Source organism: Equus przewalskii, chromosome 28 (genome assembly GCF_037783145.1).
Source record: "Equus przewalskii isolate Varuska chromosome 28, EquPr2, whole genome shotgun sequence".
Classification (NCBI taxonomy): Eukaryota; Metazoa; Chordata; class Mammalia; order Perissodactyla; family Equidae; genus Equus; species Equus przewalskii.
This window is the reverse complement of record NC_091858.1, coordinates 31,845,851-31,869,768: the sequence shown is the minus strand read 5'-3', so window position 1 is coordinate 31,869,768 and position 23,918 is coordinate 31,845,851. Positions and strand designations below refer to the sequence as shown.

Genomic DNA, 23,918 nt, shown 5'->3' with positions numbered 1-23,918 from the left:
GGTACCTTATCACCATCCTTTTCCATTAATATACAGGATAGTTGGCTCAGTTTCACTTAGAATTTCCAAAATTCTGGCACTAAAAGAATCGGAACACTTAAATTCAGTGATTCAGCAAGACAAACAAAAGGCATGCATGCCCTCCATATGAACACAAAGATCCCTGTGCTAGTCGTCATTCAGGATTACAGCTAGAGTCAACTGGAGCTTGGGGGTAAATCATATTGTCTTAAGCAGATTAGATGTAATAATACAAACCAATTATATTTTTCAGCGATTATGAAATATTTCATATAAAAATGAGATAAGGAGGCATGGTATAACTAGATCTCAAGTTAATTTATAAATAAGATATTCTTTATTTGCAAACACAAAATGCCTCCACCTGCAATAACAACCTGGTGTATACAGTATCAACTCATTAACAGTACTCATTACAACTCTTCAACTCTAAAGGGACTAAGCTTACTTCCACCTTAGACCTGAGGAAACTGAGTCACAGAAAGAGGTTTAGTAACAAGGGCTCATGGGCTGTGACAGGGGAAGTCAGAACCTGGGGTCTCTCTCCGGGTCTGAACTTCTAATCCCTAATTTGTTCCCTTTAAACACGGTTTGCACCTCCATGTGTCTCTGCCAGATGCAGCCTTTGCCTCTCCAGTCTGAGCACCAAGATGTTGAATTCTGGTTGCTCATCATCTTACACCTGATGTGACTGTTCCCCCGCCAGCTGCACAGTAGAATCACTTGTGGAGATTTTTGAAAATAGTGATGTATCAATTTCACCCAGAGATGAACTGGCCTCAGGTTATGATTTTTGCATTGTGAGAGCTTGGGAAGAGCACAGATCAGATGAGTTATCTCTTGAGAGCACTTCCCCCTGAGTTTTAGGTTCAGTATGGAAGTTTGTTGAAGGATAATTCATCTCCAAGTGCTAGGAGGAAAGCAGGGGAGACTGCCTTTTTGAAAACTTTTATTTTGTTGGGGAAGAGTACATTAACTTAATGATGGAGGTATGTGGTGTTTGATGGGTTAGGAGACTTTATCTGGCTGGAGTTTTCTTTTCAGGGCTGCTGTGGGGGAGTACAGCAGTGGCTCTTTTTGGGGAACAAGCAGGAGCATAACTCAGGACTTACCAGAGTTAGACGTGGGATGGGGTCATGGCATGAACTCCTGCCCCTACTTAGTTCAACTCAGAGGCTTGCTGGAAAAAATCCAAGGCTTGTTCTTGGCCTGGGAGGGCAGAGCTGCCTGTCTCTCTGGCCCCCGTAGTTGCCTAGGGGCAGAGACAGGGCTGGAGACAACCCAGCGGTTTATATTAGAAGTCAAGAATACTGTCCCTAAGATGCAGCTAGGCCAGGGTCATAGCACACTGAGAAACCTGTCAAGCAGAATGAAGTCCCTGTTGTGTCACAACCAGGGCATGGACAGAGACAGCTGATGTTGGTGGGAAGTCAGAATGAACAGAGCTGAGCTGTGTGGAAGGAGCTGTGGGAGAAAAGGGATTCTCAGATTTGGGCTGAATCACTAACCCACATCCCAAGGAGTGCAGACCCAGATCTGTGTGTTCACAGCTGCATAAAGAAAACTAGAACTTCATCAACATATGAGACTTTTCAACAGTGCTGTTTATTGTTTAAATATTTACAAGTAATAATCTATTAATTTCTTACAAAATTCGGTATTCAGTCATCCCAGATCGCTTTACTATCTTGTATTTATATGCCGAATTTTTCCTATGAATATTTTCTCAAAATTCTGTATTATCTGTATGCTAAAAGACTCTCCCACACTTTTTCTTTTCTCCTAGACTTGTTTTCTGATGTGAAATTCAGCTGCAGCTTTCTCCACTGTGATTTTAGGATTGCTGTCACTCAGTGTAGAACTTCACTGTTACCTGTGTATGAAATGAGTGATCTTTGAAGACTTTCCTTCTTTCAGGACCTTGAGAGTGTTTGGCATATCTGAATTCTCACATGGGCCATAAATGTCACCCTATGACTAAAGGGTTTCTCATGATTTCTCAGTGAATCACTTGTCTACAAATTACGGGTTTCTCATGATTTCTCATTGAATTGCCTCTTCAGTATGAATTAGTTGATATTCCCAAAGAGGCTTCATCCTCCCACATCCTCTTTTAGTGTTTATTCTTTCACTGAGTTTTCCTGTGCTCACTATGCCTGGTACTTGGCTGCATATTTGTTCACAATGATTACAGGCCTAGGAGTTCTCCCAAGTGGAGTCTGCTCATGTTGTTTAACCATAAATTATAAACGAGAGTATTCCCACACTGACCACAGACCCAGGGGTCCTCCCCGTGTGAGTCCTCTAGTGTGTTTAAAGTTTAGGGCTGTTGGTTAAAATATCTACATTCCTTATATTTACAGTGTGAGTTCTCTCAAGTCATCTATGGTAAGACCACTGACAGAAGGTTTTCTCACACATATGGATTCTCTTCCATATAAATTTGAGCATTGAAAGGATGACTGAAGGATCTTCCACATTGATTACAGTGTTTCTTCAATGTGTAAGTCCTCTGATGTGTTTCAATGTTAAAGCTATGATTGATGTTTCTTCTACATTCATTACAATCATAATACCATGTCATCTCAGGTCAGAATATTTACTGAGGGCATTCATGATTCTCTCTCCATTGTGGGTTCCCTCATGTCGTCTAAGGGCAGAACACTGACTGAAGGATTTCCCACACAGCTGACATTCATATGGTTTCTCTCCAGTGTGAGTTCTCTCATGTCGTCTAAGGGCAGAACATTTACTGAAGGCTTTCCCACATAGATGACACTCATATGGCTGCTCGCCAGTGTGCGTTCTCTCATGCTGTCTGAGGTTAGACGACTGACTGAAGGCTTTCCCACAGAGGTGACATTCATATGGTTTCTCTCCAGTGTGAGTTAGATTGTGTTTTCTAAGGTCAGAGCTTTGAATAAAGGCATTCCCGCAGATATGGCATTCGTACGGTTTCTCTCCAGTGTGAGTCATCTCATGTCGTCTAAGGCTAGAGCAGTTACTAAAGGCTTTCCCACACAGATGGCACTCACAGGATTTACCTCTAGAGAGAATCTGCTTATGTTGATTCAAGCATGACTGGTCACTAAGGGATTTTTGACACAGTTTGCTGATACAGGGTTTCTTTTCCATGTGAGTTAACGAATGTTGAGTCAACATGGAGCTATGAGTGAAATCTTCTCCCAAATCATTACGTTCAAAGGGATCCTCTGGAGTGTGAGATTTCTGCTTTAGGGAAGGAGATAAAAGGCTGTTAATGGCTTGCTCACATACATTCATTCATTCCTTTACATATGAATTCTAAACTTATCATTCAATGATAACCTCCAATTAAACTATTTCCAATGCCATTTGCATACACGTGTTACTCTCCTGCATACACAAAGATTTTCTCTTTTGTGGCGTAACAATTGCAGAGCTTACAGATTAACTTTGAAGGCTTCAACATGTCTCAAAGACTAGGCATATGAGCAATGTTTATGCAGCTGTCCTTTCATTTCAGATCTCAGGTTATGGTTTTGAGATCAGAGTAATTTCTTCACTAAATTGAAACTATCCAAGTTTTTTCTCATAAAGAACTTAATCCCAACCTAACTCAGGCTACTGTGCTCAATTACTAACCTCCCACTGCCAGGCCTTTCACTGGACAACCTGGAAACACCCATGAAACTTACCATTGGCATGTTTGCAGATGAGCCCTTCCTGCTGATATGCTGCGTGTCTATCATTTCTTGTTCTTTAAGGCCACTCTCCCTGCCTAAAACAATTGAAAAAAATAAACATTTAGAATGGCATTAGGGGGATGAAAATGTTGAAAAGTACCAAAACCCATGTGAGTATGTTTCAAAAATTGACACTTCAATGGGGAATAATCTAGAAAGAAGAAAAACATTATAGGACATTGATAATTAGTAAAGATTTTCAGGACAGAAATATGAAAAAAGTAAAATGGAGGTAAGATGCTAGGTAGGTCAAGAGAGGGAAAACATTCAAAGGGGAGGATAGGGACAACAGCTATTATGTGAAAGTTTAACTTCAATAAGAACATGAATATTCCTTTCTCTAAAGCCAAAGACAATGGCAGGAGGACATGTGAATTGTGATTGACATATGCAAGGAATAATGACAACACCTGAACCATTCTGCTCCAATGTCTTCCACCTACATTTTAGAAAATGTCACTCACTTAACAAAATCTTGAGTTGGTATTTCTAAGAACGTGCTCAGTCACTGACAGGCACCTCCACGTACTGAAGCACAGGTCCCTGCTCCCTACCTGGACTCTGGCCTTGGAGAAATCCTGTTCCTTCACTCCACAGCTCTTCTTGCTCCAAGTGGAAAATCACGTCTGATTTGCAATGCTGATACCCTGTTCATGCAACAAAGGCAGGTGGATTTTGAGTTCCAAGGTAATAACCTGCATTATCATCAAGTCCAAGACAGGCTACTGAGGAAGAATGAGGAGAACAGTGAAGTTCAGCTCAGGCAACAAAACTCTGAACAGAGAAAACACTGAAGGTCCTTCACCAGACCAGGAAGAAATCTGGGTTGTGTGTCCAAAATTGTGAGGACCTCTGGATGCTGATATCCATGCCCAAGTTCAAGGACAGAATGCAGAATCCTCAGTCTTTACAAAAATGAAGAAACTGAATGTCTCCACAGTGGGTTGAGTATTATTTTCAAACAGACGCAAATAAACATAAGCTGCACAAGAATAATCAAAGCTCCATTATCTTCACTCCTCTGGTCTCAAGCCTCAGCATAATGACTAGAGCAGGATAACTATTTAGAAAATATTTAATCAATTTATTCATGCATTCAAAAATATTCACTGAGATCCTAGTTTTGCTCTGAGTATTAGAAATTGAGAAGCAAGAAAGATATTAAATTGTGGTCAAGACTACATTCTAGGGTGACAAAGTAGATATGAATAAAATGTAAAGAAACCACTTTCTTTCATGTAGTTATAAGGTCTATGAAAGAATCAGGGCAGAGATTGGACTGTGTATGGAGAAGCTGTTCTAGATACTTGTTGACTGACTGAATGAATAAATACCTACCTACCTATCTATAAACATAAATCTTGACAGACTCACCCATGGAGACCAGATGACTGACGTTCTCCAGCATCACATCTCTGTACAGCTTTCTCTGGGATGTGTCCAGCAGGGCCCACTCTTCCTGGGTGAAGTCTATAGCTACATCTTCAAACGTCACTGATTCCTAAAACATCATGGATATTCTGGTTTAGACAGACCAATCCCCACCAATGTCTGGAGTGGGAGGGCTGAGATGACAGCACTGAAGAAGGGGCTGGAAGAGCTGGATATGTAGGAAGATCAAACCGAGTTTGGGGTTCCCCTCAGTTCAGTCTCAGTGTGAGCTGGCATCTGCCTTTCAGACACATCACAGAGATAACACAGTCTGAATTAAGAAAACTTTATTATAAAGTAATATCACATGAAGTATGGTGTGGTATTCCCTGGAAATTTTCCAATCAACTTGTAATCACGACTTCCAGACATGTGATTATAAAATTTGCCCTTGAAAATTCATAACTAAAATTTTCTTTCTGATTAATGTCAAGTAACTTTACAGAGTCATCCCAAGGCAAACAATAACCATGATTTGCCACATTTAAACCATGACTATGGTTACACTATTCCCACAGATAAACCTCAGATTCCTCAGCTATGAAATGGTTTAATAACCTGTTATCAGTGTTGACAGATCCAACGAACTAACGTACGAATGTATGTATTCATCCTATCTAAGTAAACATGTATTAAATGCAAGTTATTAGTCTACTACTCATTGAAATGTCCAAGAACCTTGAAGCAATCTCAGCATTCCTTAGAACTGAACAAGATTCATACAGAACTTAGTGTCATTAGTCTCTCTCAACTCTACAGCACTCAGGTGTTCAGAACTAACTGTAAGGTCAGATTGTACAGCAGCACAAGCCAGCGACCTCGGAGATGGCTGTAATGAAGGACAGTCCTAGCCTGCCCATTCCTGTGGTACGAGGACTCCCATTCCCAATTTCCTCTGGGACCTCAAACACTAGTTACCGCTCTCTCTTGTCTTTTTTTTTTTTAAGATTGGCACATGGGCTAACAACTGTTGCCAATCTTTTTTTTTTTTCTGCTTTATCTCCCCAAACCCCCCTGTACACAGCTGTATATCTTACTTGCAGGTCCTTCTAGTTGTGGGATGTGGGACGCCACCTCAACGTGGCCTGACGAGCGGTGCCATGTCTGCACCCAGGATCTGAACCCTGGGCCGCCGCAGCGGAACGCGCGAACTTAACCACTCGGCCACGGAGCCGGCCCCTCTCTTGTCTTTATCTTGTCTCTCTGCTAACGGATACAAGAAGCCTCTTGATTGATTATTCTGTCTAGTTCCTGAAAAATTTCCACAGGCTATTAAATCTTCCTTTACGCCTTCTCCTGAACGCACAGCCACACTTAAGGAAGTAATGCTCCCTGTACAGTAACGCCAGTTACCAAATGCGAAAAGAAAGGTTACAAAAAAGAAAAATGCGTGACTGGGGACAAGAATAATAATGAGAATTCTGGTTATCTTTTTAAGAAGTTTCTAAAAGTGCAAATATGTCCTATCAAAATATTAAATTTAGAATAGGAAAAAAATAAATAAATGGTTCCTCGTGACTTCTGTGGCCTAAACTTTTCTCATGTTCCCTTCAACACATCAGAGTCCTCACCCAGGACCTGTAACACTGGATTAATTGAACTCACCTGATGAAATCACTGCCTCCCTGCTGGACTGTAATGTTCTGCTCCTCACTCATCTCTCTCATCTGCATTCACCACAACCCTTAGACCATGAGAGCCAATAACATGATTTATGAGTAAATTATTTCCAAATGAGGCTGTGGACTGAATTAGAGAAAGAAAACTTCTCTCATCTCTTCTGCAAATATACAACCTTAATGGAGGCTAAATGAGTGCCACATTAGGAAGGATATCAGTTATCAAGGAGATCCTGATCCATTATAAACATTCTTGTATCCTGGGGAAACTTCACTAGAGCTCAAATGCCTGAATGCCACCTGACTGCACTTAGAACATCCACACCAACAGGAAACACTTGCCCATCTAATGGCACTAGGATGTCACTTCAGTAGAAAGAGGCATTCCTTACTCACCAGTGGCTGCATTGTCAATAACTCAGTTGGAAGCTGTCTTTCTCTGGGTTTTCACTCACAGACGGTCCAAGCATTAAGCAGGCAAAGCTGAGGAAGGAGAAAGAAGCCATGAGACTCCAGTCCTGTGCACTGGACTGGACTGTCATGACCCACTTGTCATGTCCAGACCCAAACGACCTGGGTCTGACCCCCTGGCCTAATCAAAAAACATGCAGTGCCCTCTATGAGAAAGACACAGAGGACTCTCCTCCCCTCCCAGGGTCAATAGTAAGACGACTATGACTAACTATAGTTGATAATAAAAAACACAGAAATACAGCTATCTTATGGATAAGAACATCAAAATTATTGAGTTTTATATGTTAATTAGCCTATAGCATCCAGCCTTAAGCAATCCCTCTGTGACTCTAAAGCAGAGTGATCCCTGACTCATGCCACATGGAGATTTTGGTTTCCACCTGTAGGAAAACACTGTGGAATCTCTCAGGTTTCCTTATTCTTGCCTTATGCACTAGCAGCAGTCCTCCAACATCCACGGCAGCCCTCTGGAGCCTCACTCCCTTCCTGCTCTCCCTCAGTCCTGACGTTTAGATCTGTCCCCCATGGACCTGGATATCAAGCAACCAAGAATCTATTGTATGATGGAGTTAATTAATTCAAGGATTTATTCCATTTGGAGGGGTCAATGGTACCCACCCTGCCAGTCCAGTCCTTAAGATCCCCTGCATGAGAAAGTAGCAGGAGTATAGGAGTCATAACATTATTCTCATGTATGTCTCGATGCTCTAGGTCAAGGACACTCAGATAATAGGGAGTGCTGGGGTTTAGGAGAAAATCTAGATGCTTCGTCTGATAGTTTAGCCTAGTGGTAGCAGTAATCCTCCAAATCCGGTTCTGTATTAATCCTCATTAGCTGCAACATCCCTGGGTTTCAGTATTTACCAACACACAGGTATATGTATATGTACATGCATATATATGTATATACACAGAGAGAAAGCAAATTCTCTCCTAAAATACCAATAATAATTAAATGCATTTCATGGAAAAATGATGATAGTGTGTCATAAACAAAAGTAGGATTAACTCACCCATTTGTATCTGAGGTCCATAAAAGGGAAAAAAAAGATAAATTTGGATCAAATGTGACTCTGTACTTATTTACATATATTCACTTACTTAATCCTCACAATAAACCTGCTTATAATTTACTAATTTTTAACAAATGACATGAACAGTAGAGGTTCAAAAAACTTTAGTAAACTAATAGTTACACAGCTAGAAAATGAAATTTGTGTAATTTTAATGTTGCTCTGCCTGTCTTCTGTGCTCAAATCCCTGACTTGTCAGGGACTGGGGATGTTTGGTGACTGGGAGTTTCTTCATAGCTAGAGTTTAGTCAGGTGGGAAACCTAACTTCCTTCATTGAAGCTGGAATCATCTCAGAACCATTCGTGCTTCAGACCAGCCTCTCACACCCAGCGACCGGAACCCTGACCTTGGGCATCTCCAGAAGAGAAATCTCACAGCAGGGGCCTTTCCCTGCGACAGCAAACACTGCCATGGTCAACAGACTAAAATCAACTGCCTTCAATTCGAGTCAGGGAGGGGAATGACTGATGCTCAGGGCCCTTGGACACTATCAACTGAAGGATCAAATATACCTCTTCTACTGAGCCATCATATCTATATACATATACCCCCTCCACTGAGCCATTACATATACCTCCTCCATTGTGCTATCATATGTGTGTGTATATATATATATATATATTCCCCTTCCACTGAGCCATCACATATACCCACTCCACTGAGCCATTACATACACCTCATCTACTGTGCCATCATATCTATATACATACACCCCCTCCACTGAGCCATTACACATATCTCCTCCATTGTGCTATCTTACATATATATCCTCTCCACTAAGGCATCATAGACACCCCTCCCACTGAACCATCACATATATCCCCTCAACTGTGATAACATATATACCCCTTCCACTGAGTCTTCATATACGGCCCCTCCATTGACCCAGCATATACACTCCCTCCATTGAGTCACCATACATACCCCTCATTATGCCACCATATATACCCCCTCCATTACACATACCCCTCCACTATGCCATGATATACACCCCCTCCAAGGAACCCAGGATGAGTTCTGTGTGAGAACTGCCATCCCAGAGATACCACAGAGACTCTCAAGCATTTCCCCAAATAGAGCCCACACATACCCTGTAAGGTGTCAGTTCCATGTCTCCAAAGTGCAGAATGTTCAACTAGCATCTTCCAAAGCTTACAAACTCTGTAGAGGGAGAAAAATGACACTCACTCCAAAACTGAGGAGAGCCCAAGGTTTCACCTCTGCCCGTTGCTGTCCCCCTCCATGGCCACAAAGCCAGAAAGAGACTGGATGCCCTGCTCCAATTGTGCCCTGAGCTCTTAGACCAATTTGCTCTTTTAGGGCACTTACACTGGGCCCTCTGCTCTACGCCCCTCAAATACCTGCCTCTACCCTGAGCTCTGAGGTACCTGCTCCTCTCAGACTAGTGAGAACACCCTTCCCCCGGGACATTGGTCCATACCTAGAAATTTGAATCTTCTCTGCAATGCACAGGAACGAGAATGCCTTCAGCATCCCAGAGGCAGGCAGTGCCAAGGGGGTTACCAAGCTTTGCTCTCTGCTACTTGTATGCATGTATCGTGAGGAAGAATTTGAACCTTCTGCCTTCTAGGGTGACTTGAAGTGTCTGAGGAACTGGAGAGCTGTTTAAGAGTCTGAGGGTGACGGCTGGATTCTGGGCACTGTCTCCTCCTCTCTTCCTCTGTGAGTCACCCAGCAGGGAGGACAGAGCTGTCAGTCAGATCTGAAAGAGAAGACCCAGATTAATGCAAGGATCTGATAACTGGGGAGGGCAGCCAATATCCAGGACAGTTCACAATGCCCAAGAGACACTCCATAAATACAGTTTCCCGACTGAGTTATCCAAAGCATAGGGAGCATCCAAGGAGAGGGAAGGAAGATGTAGGAAAACTAATCAGACACTGGCCACGGGCTTATGTTAGGTTTTGACTTCAGGGAAAATTACGTTTTTTTACCTTTAGAAATTTTCTTCTAAGGAAATATAGGGATATATGGGGAAACTCCACACATATGAAACAGGACAGTTCTACTAGTGGGAAGGAAGAATGTACCTAGGTGTCACTGTGCTTTGTCCACGCTTCCAAGTGGCAAGCAGCAGAGAAGGTCATGAGTGTGTGAGAACTAGAAATAAAAAGCAGCCCCTCAGTAGCTGACCTTTTATTTTTTTGAGGAAGATTAGCCCTGAGCTAACATCTGCTGCCAATCCTGCTATTTTTCGTTGTCGAAGACTGGCCCTGAGCTAACACCCGTGTCCATCTTCCTCTACTTTACATGTGGGATGCCTGCCACAGCATGGCTTGACAAGCGGTGCGTATGTCCACACCTGGGATCCGAACCAGCAAACCCCAGTCCGCCGAAGTGGAATGTGCCAACTTAACCACCGTGCCACCAGGCTGGCTCCTGGTTTTTCTTAGATTATGGAGACCCCAACCAGGTCCCAAACTTTCCCAGTGTCCTAGGCTAAAGAGTCACTATTCTGAGCCAGGAAGAGTTCCTGCTAGAGCGCATCCTTGACATGTATTTCTCGCCACTCTATTGCTGTGAATTCATGCAACTTAAGGAGAAGTCAACTGAATGAAAACAACTTAAAAAAAATAACCAGTGCATTAACTATTAAAAAGGTTAAAGTATAAGAGGTAGGAGTGAAAAAGTAATTGACTATTAATATTCAAGCAACCCTCTGCCTTTGCAGCAGAATATCACTTAAAAATTATCAAATAATTTTAGTAATGGATGGACTATAAATTATTAAATATCTTAATTAACAAGACTTCAAAGCAGAATTACAAGAATGAAAGTAAGAGATTATAAAACAAGAGAAGAAAGAAAAATGACTTGGCAGAGCTCCAAAACTTTCAAAAGTAAAACAAAGCCGTTTAAGAAAAGAGACCACATTGGTAGATTAGAGAAAGGAAAACAGACAATGCTAAAAGTCACTCATTTATGTGGACGACAGGCTTTAAAAGGAGCAAAAGGAAAAAGGATTAAGTAAAAATTACTGAAAAGATTAAAGAGAAAGTGAAAGCTGTTAAAGACCACAACCTATAAAATCCAACTTACTGATAAAGATAACAAAGGAAATGAGGCAAAAATAATTGTATAATTTAATAAAGTATTAACATACGAAAAAAGGAATTTGTGAATTTGTGGAAAACTCTGCAAAAACATATGTAAAGCAACAAAAATAAAAGTACCCCATAGAGTCTGTAATTCACAGATGAAGAATGCTTTGAGGATCATTATCAAAACTCAAGGAAAATAAGAGATGACAGTCACTCAACGAAATGATAATGCAGAATAGCTAAAAAATCTCCAGGTTCCCTTTAACTGCAACCCTTAATCTTAGAAGCAAGGAAACTCTTCCTCAAATATCACGAGAGATGGATTCAGAGAAGACTTGTAAGTATAACCCAGAGATGGACTAACAATAATTTAATGGTCACACAGAGACTGTGCCAGTGACAAGAAAGGACAGGTATTACGAGAAGGCAGTCAAAGCAAACATTTCCTAAGGACCCTTGTGTGGAGTCAACAGAAAACTCTGTCTCATTGGGTAGAAATTAAACGTATTTTTAATAACCTAGGACTACAGGCAAACTTTAGGACAAAATCTACTTAACGGTTCTAAGTTATTCTAAGTGATAACTTCATACAACATGATACTGACCAACGGCTCGCAGGAGCAGGAATAGCGACTCATCTTTGGTGCCGGCACAGCTTAGCCTCTCCCTCCACATCTCTCAAAAAGCCTCCAGGAAGCCCTTCTGCTTCTTCGTTATCACCTTAATATGCTAGGGCGTTGCTAACCATTAAGGTTTCCCAGCCCTTCCTAGGCTATTGGGACACAGCTGCTTAGTTCCGGGGTGCACATCAGGGAACTTCGTTTCCCCCAAAACCACGTTCTCCAACAGATCTGCCAATAAATATCACTGATATCTATACCTATTCACCCGTCCTTTCTTTCTTTTCAGAAATGCAACCTGGAAAATTGATGTATTAAGTGAGCTCTCAGTCTCCACACCAGTGATGGGCTGGGCACCACTCCAGGTGCTAAGAAAGCAGTTTACAAGTTGACATAACCAAAGCAGGCTTGCCTTCTTGCCTCCTCCATCCTAGCAGCACAGACTGGAAAGCAAAGGCACAGAGTGCAAGAAGAAAGCTTCACATATGAAGAAAGTATAAAACTGAAACAAATGTATCTTTCAATTTAATACTGTAAATGAAAAAGCCTATCACCTCACATTGGATCACAAATCAAAATCCAACCTTTCCTGATTTTAACATCCTGCACATCCAAAGAAATCCAGAAATGGTAAAAGTAGAATTCAGTTTATAATTATTCTACAATTTCATACGTGAAAGCATCATACCCCGAAACAGAAGGCCCACCTCTGAAGAGCACAGCAGGCCCTGCAAACATGGTTCATGACAAAGATGGAGGAAAACCCCACAGTTTTAAAAAAGGAATTTACAACATCCTATACACAATGAAGTATGATCAGAAAATAATGGCAACCATAGAAGACGTGATATGCTAACTGAAAATTAAGGGGAAAATGTCTTTTACATAAATTTGGCATAAATTTTTAAAAATACACATTATGGGGGCCAGCCCCATGGCCCAGTGGTGAAGTTAAGCACATTCCACATTGGCGGCCCGCGTTCGCGGGTTCAGATCCTGGGAATGGATCTATACCACTCGTTGGCCATGCTGTGGTGGCAACCCACATGTAACATAGAGGAAAACTGGCAGAGATGTTAGCTCAGGGCTAATCTTCCTCAGAAAAAAGAAAAAAAACACATTATGAAAAATAATAACAATACTTGAACATATTATATAAAATGAATGGAACAAAGCTAAAATGATATTCACAGAAAATTTTTTGTCTTAAATATGTAAGTTTTAAAAGGGTTTAAATAAATGATATAAGCATCTACCTTAAAAAGTTAAAGAAATAAAACGGAAAAAGTCATTTGAGTAAACCCATAAGAGGGAATTAATACAGAGAAGCAGGAAATAAATCATTATAAACCGAAAAAGTAGAATAAAAACATAAGCTGTAGCTCAATGCGCTCAATGGAACTTTCTGAGATGGAGTAAGTGTTCTACATCCGCATCATCCAATAGACACGTGTGGTCACAGAACACCTGAGAGGGTCTGAACTTCGGTTATTTAACTCTAGTTAATCTAAATTTAACAGCTACATGTGACTAGCGGGTACTCTATCGGCCAGCACAGATCCAGAATCTCAGAGGAGACAGTTAAAAGTAATGAAATAGATTCAAGACAAAGATGGAAAAGAGATACAAATAGTCAAAAACAGCACATGAGGATGGTGGAGTACATGTAGACACAATAAAATTTACAGATTGTAAGATGTGGCTTTCAGATGGCAAGTGTATAAAGACAGACACAGAGGGCACCAGACATGCTGGGATTCTAGAGACGTGAAACTCAAACAGCCTGAGGAAATCTGGACTTACACATAAAATGGGAGATGATTCAATATGAAAATCTGCAACAATCCATGATGTGACAAAAATAAACTGTCACTGGAGGGAGGCGCAGAGTGTTCGGGCACTGGCCACACAGTACTTTCAAGAACATATTAAGAACTTATCAGCTATCCATTTAAAGTGGGAAGCCGACTTTATGTTTTGGCTAGTGGGAAAATAAATAAAATGTTAATACACAGCTGTAGTGAATAGTGTTATCGCCATCTCATTCACAACCGGATTATACATTTAAGTGAAATTCTTACCCCTGCAGAGATAAAATCTTCCGGCTTAAAATTTCTGGTTTCCATATCAAAATAGTTCCACCAAGGGACACAGTAAATACGCCGCTGCATCTCAGGTCATCTTGGTCATTTCTCAAAAATGCCTGGCAATCCTATTAGGTCTTACATGTCAATTCCAATTCCCATGCAAAATAAACATTATTTCAAACCTTTGCTGTGACCGATGAATTTGCAGAGACTGGTCTTTCCTCTTAGATTCATCAGACGGTTTGTGACTTATTTCAAATGAACAAATGAAGTAGATAATTTTAGAGGTAGATGCTTTCAACCATTAAATGTTAAAGTGTTCCTGCACTCACATCCAGGGTTCATGCCGTCTCCCCATAACAGGTGAGGAATTACTTTCAATCTCACCTCGGTTCTTTATCTCTAGCTTGATTTCCTATTATTGCTATTACTTCCTATTTATTCCTATTATGCTATTTCTTGCCATAGCATGAATTTTATGTTATTACTTACAAAATAAACACTTTATCTTAAACTATTCCCTCTCAATTTGATCCACCCTCTTAGCATTTAAATATGCTACACTATCTCCCGATCTGAAATTTAAATTAAAAGTAAATAAAACACTTCAGGACTCCTTTATTTGCAGCCGCTGCCCTCTCATCACTTTTTAATCCAAGGTGAAGGCGGAGTCCATTCATAGGCATTTCTCTTCATCTTACACCATCTCTTCTCACTCCAATCTTTTCTTTTTGTCCCTATTAATTCATGGGTGTCATTCTTGCTGACACTAATTCATGGACAAGCCTGCTGAAATATTGAACGCCCCTCTCTGGAGGTATTGGCAGGTCCATGCTGATAGGGGAGGCCCAAGGAGGATGTCCTAGGCCTGCCTGATCTTCTAGAAAAAATGTCTGTTTAAGAAGATTTCATTGACAAATGGTGTCTTTTAGTGGAAGTGGATTTATCTCACCCTTCTTCCCTCTCCAATTCATCCAGGTTAACAAGTTGTTGTCATGTATAGGGGTGGAAATGTCCAGTTATCACTCATTTTTCAAAGCTTTCACACTTTTTAATCACTTCAATGAATATTACGTTTCTCAGTTAAACCCATAGGCTAGAGATGAATGGATAAGCAAAATGTGGCAGATTCATACAACGGAGTATTATTCAGCCTAAAAAGGAAGGAAATTCTGACACATACTACAACATGACTGACCCTTGAGGACACTATGCTAAGTGAAATAAGCCAGTCCAAAAGAGACAAATGCTGTATGACTCTGCTTGTATGAGGCACCTAGAGTAGGCAGATTCATAGAGACAGAAAGTAGAAATGGGGCTGCCAGAGGACGGGGGAAGAAGGGAATGGGGAGTGATTATTTGAGGGACAGAGATTCAGTTTTGCAAACGAAAAGAGTTCCGGAGATGGATGGTGATGATGGTCTCGGCATTCTTAATTAATAATGAGTTCATTACTTTGAGGGAGAGTCACAGAAGGTACATTGCTAATTGTGGGTTCAATTGGATTTTCAAAGTGAACAGATTGTCTCGTTGCTAAACCCCAAATGAGGCACACTTTATGGTTCTATTTGCAACATACAAAGATATACTTTTCTTTCATCATCATACGTAGTAGGATTTTTCAGTCTGGTCAATGTTCCCAGTCAGAGGAGATTAAGCCAGGAATTATTACATTATTACATCATTGTTTAAATGCCTTACCTTTCCATGCCATATAGAAAGCTATTCTCCTCCATCTGTGTACCTACTCATGTCTATAGAGATATACTCATTACCTTGAGCATCTCTGTGTGATGAATATTCATATGCTATGCCTGTTTTGGAGGAGTTTTAATTATTTTATTTTATTTTTTATTTTTTTGAGGAAGGATTAGCCCTGAGCTAACATCTGTCACCAATCCTCCTCTTTTTGCTGAGGAAGACTGGCCCTGAGCTAACATCTGTGCCCATCTTCCTGTACTTTATATGTGGGACGCCTGCCACAGCATGGCTTGACAAGCGCTTGCGTAGGTCTGCACCTGAAATCCAAACCAGCGAACCCTGGGCCACCGAAGCTGAACGTGCAAACTTAACTGCTGTACCACCAGGACGGCCCTCTGGAGGAGTTTTTACAACAAAAAGTTGGCATAAACTTTCTGCTTTATGTAGTTATTCCATACATCATGGCATTTTTAACAAGAGTTTCTGGCTCACCTTTATTTCCTTGCCAATGGACTGTCACCTATCACTACATCATTCCTTAAATAAACAATCCTTCTATCATGGAGCATCTCATGGAATTCTTTATAAAGCCTGTTCTGGGTAGAATGGGACCTTCCTCTGGCTCTGAACTGTTAAAGGTGTCCATAGCTTATAAATATTCATATGATTAAAAATCCTTCCCATCCTCTCCTTTGTTCATAATTATTGTCCCCTTTTTCATTTGGGGTTTCATTTCCAGTTTTCCCCACACAGAATTTTCCAAGTTCTCTAGCACCTGTTCCTGTGGCTGGTTTCTCCACCTGCCAGCCAGAGGAATGGGGATGCCGCCTTCCGGGAGCCCCAGGCAGAGACAGTGGACAGCCATGCGCAGACACTGAGGGACCCGGGAAGAGCAGATGGCAGAAAGGCTGCCAGCACTGAGGGCGGAGCCAGTGCTGGGGCTTAATGTTCCCCATAGTGGGGCAGGGAGCGGATCAGCCGTCCAGCCTTCCTCCCTTGGAGGTTCCCCACTCCTGCCAGATGTCCAGGCTCCAGGACGGGATGGGCGCAGGGCAGCAGGCAGGCCCTGCACCTGCTCCTTTCTTCCCCCTAGTGTCATCTACAGGTGATCTTCTAAAAATCCTTGCTTTCACCTGTGCCCCAATCCTGATGTTTCTTTTTCTCTCCTGCTACTTGCCCTTTGTCTTTAGGAACACATTTCAGACCTAGAACTGATTCACACCACCTTGAGTCCTGATCTGGGTTTCTGGTCATTCACTCACCAAGGTCTATAGTCTATGCTTCCATCTCCTTAGCTTTCTTCTTATTATTGCTCTCATCATAAAGAACATTATCATTGTTGTTGTTAATCATCATGACTATAATTATTACAATAATTATGATTATTGTCATCGTTGTTATAAAACATAGAATCAACGTTCTCTATCCAGGAAGGGTGTCCTGTTCACTGAAGGAGACTACAGAGGGTGCACAAAATACATACAAACACACAGATGTTTTCAAGGCATTCCCAGCACCCCTTCCATAAATAAGTGTCCACAAATTTCCCAATTTTCCTTCCACATTCCTGGCATGGCCATTTTGACAGGGGAGGCTTGGTGAAAGCATCTTGGCCTGCCTGACCCTCTGGAAAATATTCTAAGTAATCTCGGGGACCAGCAACCCCTCAAGCCTGCCTGCAAGGCCCAGGGACAGCATCCCTGACCCCCTAGGCTCAATGACAATTTTCCTAAGACCCCTTGGGGGCCTAGGAATAGACGCAATAAGCATGGAAGGCCAGAGAGGAGGCCCCCACCCTCTGGAGCCTTCGCAGCATTTCTAATCATGCCCCGGAATCAGGGAACTACTCCTGCCACTCTACAGACCTGCAAGGACAGAGAAGGCAAGGAGGGACCAATCCAGTCGCCCATCAACAGACTCCGAAGCAAGATCCCTGAAGCACTTACCAGAAGTGAAGGCAGGAGGGTGAAGGAGACAGAAGTGCAGCAAGACAGCCAGGGCTGAGAAAGTGCTGCAGCCTCAATGTTCGGAGTGGGTGGGGCTTTGGAGCACTGGGGGGCAGGGCATGGTCCCTGAGTCTGGCCTTCTTCCTAGGAGGCCAGATTCCCTGCAAGACACACATACACACAAACATATTTAAATAAACCAATACAAGAGCTGTCTCTGAAAGACATTGTTTTCCAGATGTATTTTTATATCTTCTCATTTTTATGTCAGCATTTTAGAACAATTAGCACACAAATAAAAGTCCGTATAATTTTTTTAAAAGAGAAAAGATGATAGTTTCCACGATATGTGTGGATTACAGAGGAAATCAAAATGACTGCTTATTCTAGAACAACTCTTTTGCAAGACGCAAAACTCACAGTTAACAAATAATGAGCCATTCTGAAAACCATATAGCAATTAAACAAAATCCAGGCAAGAAGAGCTTTTCACATTAAATTTGATAGTTTTCATAGATCATTCAGCCTTAAGAGTCTAGGAGTTCAATGAGAGTTTCTGCTGCCTCTAACTTCATCTATTTCTAATGCATTCTCCTTAAGAAGACATTAATATTGTCTATTAAAGTTTCTATGACTCATTCGATATCATGACCTTAAAAAAACTCTTCACCATGACAGCTGGTCTTTCATAATATCTCAGACAAGGCATTAAGAATTTCACAGGTATCACCCCTTGAAGAGAAGCTCTACAAAACAACACTTTTACTTCCATTCAAAAATATTCCAACAAGTTGAGTAAGGTTAAGTACCTACTGAATGAAGAAACAAACAAATTAAAAGCAGAAAAATGGATATTGTATATTCCCAGAAAAAATTAAAACAAAAATACGACATTCACAAATGTGTACATAACAATTTGTTAGAAATAACACACAAATAGAAGCATGGAAATTAAGAAGAAAGTGTTAAATCCTTAAACTTTAATAAGGAATTTAATAACAATACACTCTGAAGTTATTATGTCTATAATGCACTACCATGAGTAAGTGCATTGAAGATTTAACATATCTAAACAAGAAAATACGAATTGCACCTTGATCCAAAATGTAGAGACTTTCTATCCCCATTTATTCCAATTGTAGAGACTTCAGTATACCCATTGCATCCATCGCATATGACTTTGCAGTCAGCCACAGAGAAAATTTCAGCTAATTGCAAAAGAGAACAAATCAAATAGGCCACATATGCTTACCACAGTAAGAATAAAAGGTAAGTAAACAATAATGAGGTATTACAAACAAAAACAAGACAGTTTAAACAACAAGCTTACAATACAATCCAATGGCCACTGACAATTAGTCAACATCACCATGAAGAATAAATATTGTCAAAACCACGGAATAGGGCCAAAATTATCAACTTGAAAAACTGTATAACTTTAAATTTACATATCTGAAAAAGAGAGGTTTGAAAATGAATGAACCAGTTGTTCAACTCTATAAACCAAGAGAGAGAGTAAAAAGAAACAAGAGTAAATCGACGGGATGAGTAGGATGGGACTGGGGACACAGGAACACGGGTGTCACAGGACATGGCGGGTGAACGCCCCCAGCACGGGGCTCAGGGTCCTCTCTCAAGAGGTGGCTGCAAAGGGGAGGCCAGGACAGCAGCAGGGCCGGGCCCCGGGTGACAGGGGGACAGGGAGGAGGACTCAGGAGAAGACTGGGGTCCCCAAGATCCCAGAGCCGGGGAACGGCGGGCGCCCCGGCGCTGCCCTCCAGGGCCCGCGAATCCACCTCCCGTGGGGACGGGACCCGCCGCGGGGTGGGAAGGGGAGACGACGACAAGATCGCGGGCAGAAAGGTCAGGGCGTGGACCGGGCTCCGAGCGATTTTACCGGAAACTGACTCCGACCCGGACCCGGCAGCAGAGCGTCTCCTGACTAGGCGGCGCTCCCCGCGACGGCGACAGGGGGATGCCGGGGTTGTCACGGCCGCGGGAGCCCGCACTCGTGGAGGACGCAGCACCGGGACCAACGAGCGAGTTTGAAGTAGAAACACTGAAACTCACTCCAGGAAACGGGACCCGCGATCTGGAAAATCTGCTTCCGGGTCGACAGGAAAACGCGAGAGCGGGAGGGGCGGGGCCCGAAAGGAGGGGCTTGTGTGGGCGGGGCCTGTAAGGGGGCGCGTGTGTGGGCGGGGCCTGGCCCTCTCGGCCCCGCCCCCAGGGGCGTTCCCGGTCTGCCCGTACTGCCGCCCAGAAAACTGTGGTCTCCGCCTTCGCATCCCCAGGGATGTCTTCGGTATCTGTGCGGTTGCCCTGCGCCCACCCTGCTTCGAGTTCAATGATTGAGATGCTTCACGGTAAAAGCTCAGAGTTAAGGCGCCGCGCATATTCAGTGCGGAGATGTTTCCTTCTCAAAAAATAGAAAACGATTTACGGCAACGCGCCGTCTCGGGGAGCGTGTCCTGCGAGCCCGGGGGGCTAAGCGGCTGGGGGTGTGCGGACCCGGGTGCGGGTCCATGCGGGCGGCGGCTGGATCAGGAACGTCTGCGGGTCTGCCAATTAAGACTTTGCTCCTTTTTCTGTGTTTGGTGAGAACTAGAATGTGAACGCCAGACTCGCCCGTGGGAAATGTGAAATTTCAGCCTGACGACCACAGGAGGCAGCTTCCCTGTCTGCGCGCCCCGGGCTCGGGGTCGGGACTTCGCGGGCCGGGGTCTCAGGCTTTGCTGTCAAAGAACAAAATCACTGCTGCTCGTGTGCAATCTAGATCTCCTTTCTCCTTGTTTACGTTTATTTCTATCTCACACGTCTTGAGAATGGTTATCAATTGAAATTCCTTTGAGACAAGTGTGGATGCCACCCTCCAAGTTGCATGTCATTATTTTCTAAATATATTGTAATTTCACATTTTTATCTTTGTTCGCAGAGTTACCTGAGAGAGTTCTTTTAATGTGAAAAATGAGATATTTCAATCTGTGTTTTTGTTTGCTGTTTCTGAATCTTTTGGGTCAAGTATGGATAATGAGCCTTCTAAAAACCGTGCTGCTTTGGGAGACAGGTGGATTGTACCTTCAACTAATGAAAAGTTAATTTTTTATTACTTCCAGATACATTTGATTGGGATGTCTGTTCTCCCACAGGAACATTAAAAAGCGTAGTAGAACTGTATTATCACGTTTCAATACCTTATTTATACCCTTAAGGAATTCTAATGTGAAATATGTGAGTTAAAAACTCCTTTTCTATTTCCTTTGTAAATTATGAAGTTCATGCTAGAGGCAGTTTGGCAAGACTAAATCCCAACTATTCATCCTGAAGAAATTTCTCCAAGATTATTTCCAGAGAAGAACCCTTCTGGCTTTCCCATAACTAGTAAAAATTTCTCCAACTTTTGTTTGTTTGTTTTTTTAAATAAGTATTTGGACTCAAATAGATTTAAATTCTGAAAGATAATCTTCTCTTAGGCAGGGGAACAGTAAACACCGTGGGGTTCATATCGGGGGGAGTGGGGGAGCCCTGTCCACTGCTCCTCCAGGTCTGCAGCTCACTTAACCTGAGCTCACCTCACTCCTCTCGGATCTGTGGGGAACTGGACACAGATTAAGGAGCCGGGACTCAGTACAGTTTGGGGATAAGGAATCCAGATATAGGAACCTCTCCCCCATTTAGTTTTTCTTCATCTTCCTCTCTCTTTACAGAGAAGTCAAGCAATATAGTTTTGCCTATGTAAGGCATCTAGCCTCCAGTACACCTTCTCCGTCAAATCTTCTGTGTTCTGCTTTATACGTAATGTGTGCTTGGAGTGGCTAAAAGTCGACTGAAGCGATTCATCTTGGGTGTACATCGGATGCATATTGTTTGGAAATTCCCTGTGACAAGCTAACTCTATAGGATGGATGTCTTAATAAACCTAGGTCTGCCCACCCCATCTCTGAATCTCTATTTCCCTGACTTGGAATTAGATCCAGTGAAAACTGAGGAGTGAAGAGAAGTGAGAGTGCACTGAAGTATAATTTCTTCTATTTATGTTATTATTATTATTAGAATGAAAAAAACATTTTCCAGGCATTCCTTTGAAAAGTTCCATCACTAAAGAACTAGTCCCTTTTTCAGGAGGAAACACACAGCCCTATATAAGTAAAATGATTGTAGGATAGCAGTTTCATGAGAATCAGCCAGATGGCCTGATAGGTAGGGAGCCCCTCTAGAATGGAATGCAATGTAAGGGAAGCTGTGTCCATATCACCCCAGGGGTGATGATGCCCTCGCTCCTCAGGGAGACCCTGGTCCTGGCATATGTGACCATCAAGTGTCCTGACATCTGAGGGAGTGTCCAGCTGAGGGTAGAGATGTGCTGAGATCTTGGCTGGGAGTCAAACTAAGGAATCTTGTAGAATGAAGCAGTTTCTGTGTTTCGTTTAGGACAGTGGAATAAAGGGGCTTGAGTTTGAAGATTTGATTCCCCTGCGTGGGGACTTGACCACATGAGAAGGTTTTAAGTGTAAAGTTGGGGAATATGGTGACTTCCAGTGTTGAAACATTTATTAGGCTTTTGTCCTTCTGAGATTCTGCTGAGATCTTCAGGATGTTCGTGTGCCAAGACTTGTCTCATTCTTTTATGATGAAAACATGTTTATGTTTGGATGCATATGTTAATACCCTATGCCATGTTGGAAGTGAAGAAAACACAACAATCCAGCAGTAGAAACTGGGGGATGAGGAACATAAACACAATGAGTTTGTGATGAAAATCCATTGGCTGATGACCCTCACATCCAGACTCAGATCACACTCTAGGGACCGGTCCAGTGGCACAGCAGTGAAGTTCGCATGTTCCGCTTCTTGGTGGCCTAGGGTTCACCGGTTCGGATACCAGGTGTGGACATGGAACTGCTTGGCAAAAGCCATTCTGTGGTAGGCGTCCCACATATAAAATAGAGGAAGATGGGCATGGATGTTAGCTTTGGGCCAGTCTTCCTCAGCAAAAAGAGGAAGATTGGCAGTAGTTAGCTCAGGGCTAATCTTCCTCAAAAAAAAAAAAAAAAGAGATCACACTCTAGAGGCCTCAGAGCCCTGCGTCGTGGGGGATCTCAAGTCATTTCCAGTACACGCCCTCATGCACAGAGCAACACAGACTCACCCACAAACACCAGGATGCTGTGGTCTCCAGCACCACGTCTCTGTTCAGGATCCTCAAAGAAGGGATCAGAATGTCCAAGTACTCCTGAGGGAAGTTCATGGTCAGTCTTTGAAGTTGACTCCTTCCTGAAAGAGCATGCATTCCTGCTCAGTCAGGGATCATTTCATTATAGTATTTATGGAGAAATAATGAGTTTGGCAGATGGAGGAAGGAATGCAAGTTGGCTCTGGAATTGTTGACAGTTTCAGGATTCCAAAGAATTCAGTCAAGTTTTACGGTACCTACTGGTGTGTCCGCATCAGCTCTCTTGTGGATAGGAGGCTTTGCAAACCCAAACACTGATGTCACACTGCAATTTCTTGTAAGATGCTTTGATATGTCCTCTGATCAGGGCAGGCAATGAAAACTGCAGTCAGCATGGGTGGAAGTGGGGGAGTGGCTGAGGAACAAGCCCTGATGGCCAAGTCTGCACCTGATTTGTGGATACCCACTGATGCCCAGTGACATCCGGCCATGCATGTGCACAGGACACTGATTGGCCTATGCCCCTCACAGAACCAAACTCTGCCCACCACAGCACCTGCATGAGGGGAGTTTCCAGCTCAAATCCTGCACATGTGCCCAAAGATCTCCTAGGAGAGCCCCACCTCTCCCAGTCCCAGTATCTTCAGCAGTAACATGGTTTTTTCCCTAACTGGGGCTCCAGATCACTTGACCAGTGACATGATGCTACGGACTAAATTGTGTCCCCCAAAACTCATATAGCGAAGCCCTGACCCCCGCCCCCCCACCGCCGTGTGATGGTGATTGGAGAAAGGGTCTCTGGGAGGTAATTAGGGTTAAATGAGGTCATGAGGGTGTCGGAGGAGGTCGCTGAGAGGACTTGACTGCTAGTTGACCCATGAACTGGACCTGGGCAATCAGAGGTTCCTCATCCCCTCCCCTGTGCTTGGAATGTAACTTCTGCCCACTGTGCCCACACTAGGAGCCACTTCAAGGAGTCAGCCTT

General features: G+C 42.7%; 1 protein-coding gene across 21 annotated transcripts; it reads right to left on the bottom strand.

The window, feature by feature from the left end:
* Positions 1–1,607: 1,607 nt before the first annotated feature.
* Positions 1,608–19,909, bottom strand: LOC103543892 (zinc finger protein 705A-like). Of its 21 annotated transcripts, XM_070598962.1 has the most exons (12): positions 19,658–19,869; positions 19,091–19,212; positions 18,854–18,968; positions 17,761–17,921; positions 13,830–14,007; positions 9,786–10,067; positions 9,435–9,505; positions 7,193–7,279; positions 5,121–5,247; positions 4,301–4,393; positions 3,699–3,781; positions 1,608–3,249 (listed from the first exon to the last, which is right to left on the bottom strand). In XM_070598962.1, the coding sequence occupies exons 8-12, from the start codon at positions 7,202–7,204 to the stop codon at positions 2,602–2,604; spliced, it is 963 nt and encodes a 320-aa protein (XP_070455063.1). In that variant the 5' UTR covers positions 7,205–7,279; positions 9,435–9,505; positions 9,786–10,067; positions 13,830–14,007; positions 17,761–17,921; positions 18,854–18,968; positions 19,091–19,212; positions 19,658–19,869; the 3' UTR covers positions 1,608–2,601. The 21 variants fall into 21 exon arrangements, with proteins under 21 accessions (XP_070455063.1, XP_070455053.1, XP_070455062.1 ...); XM_070598952.1 differs by lacking the exon at positions 19,091–19,212 and having other exon boundaries at positions 1,608–3,252; positions 19,658–19,874; XM_070598961.1 differs by lacking the exon at positions 19,091–19,212 and having other exon boundaries at positions 19,658–19,874.
* Between the last annotated feature and the right edge of the window lie 4,009 nt (positions 19,910–23,918).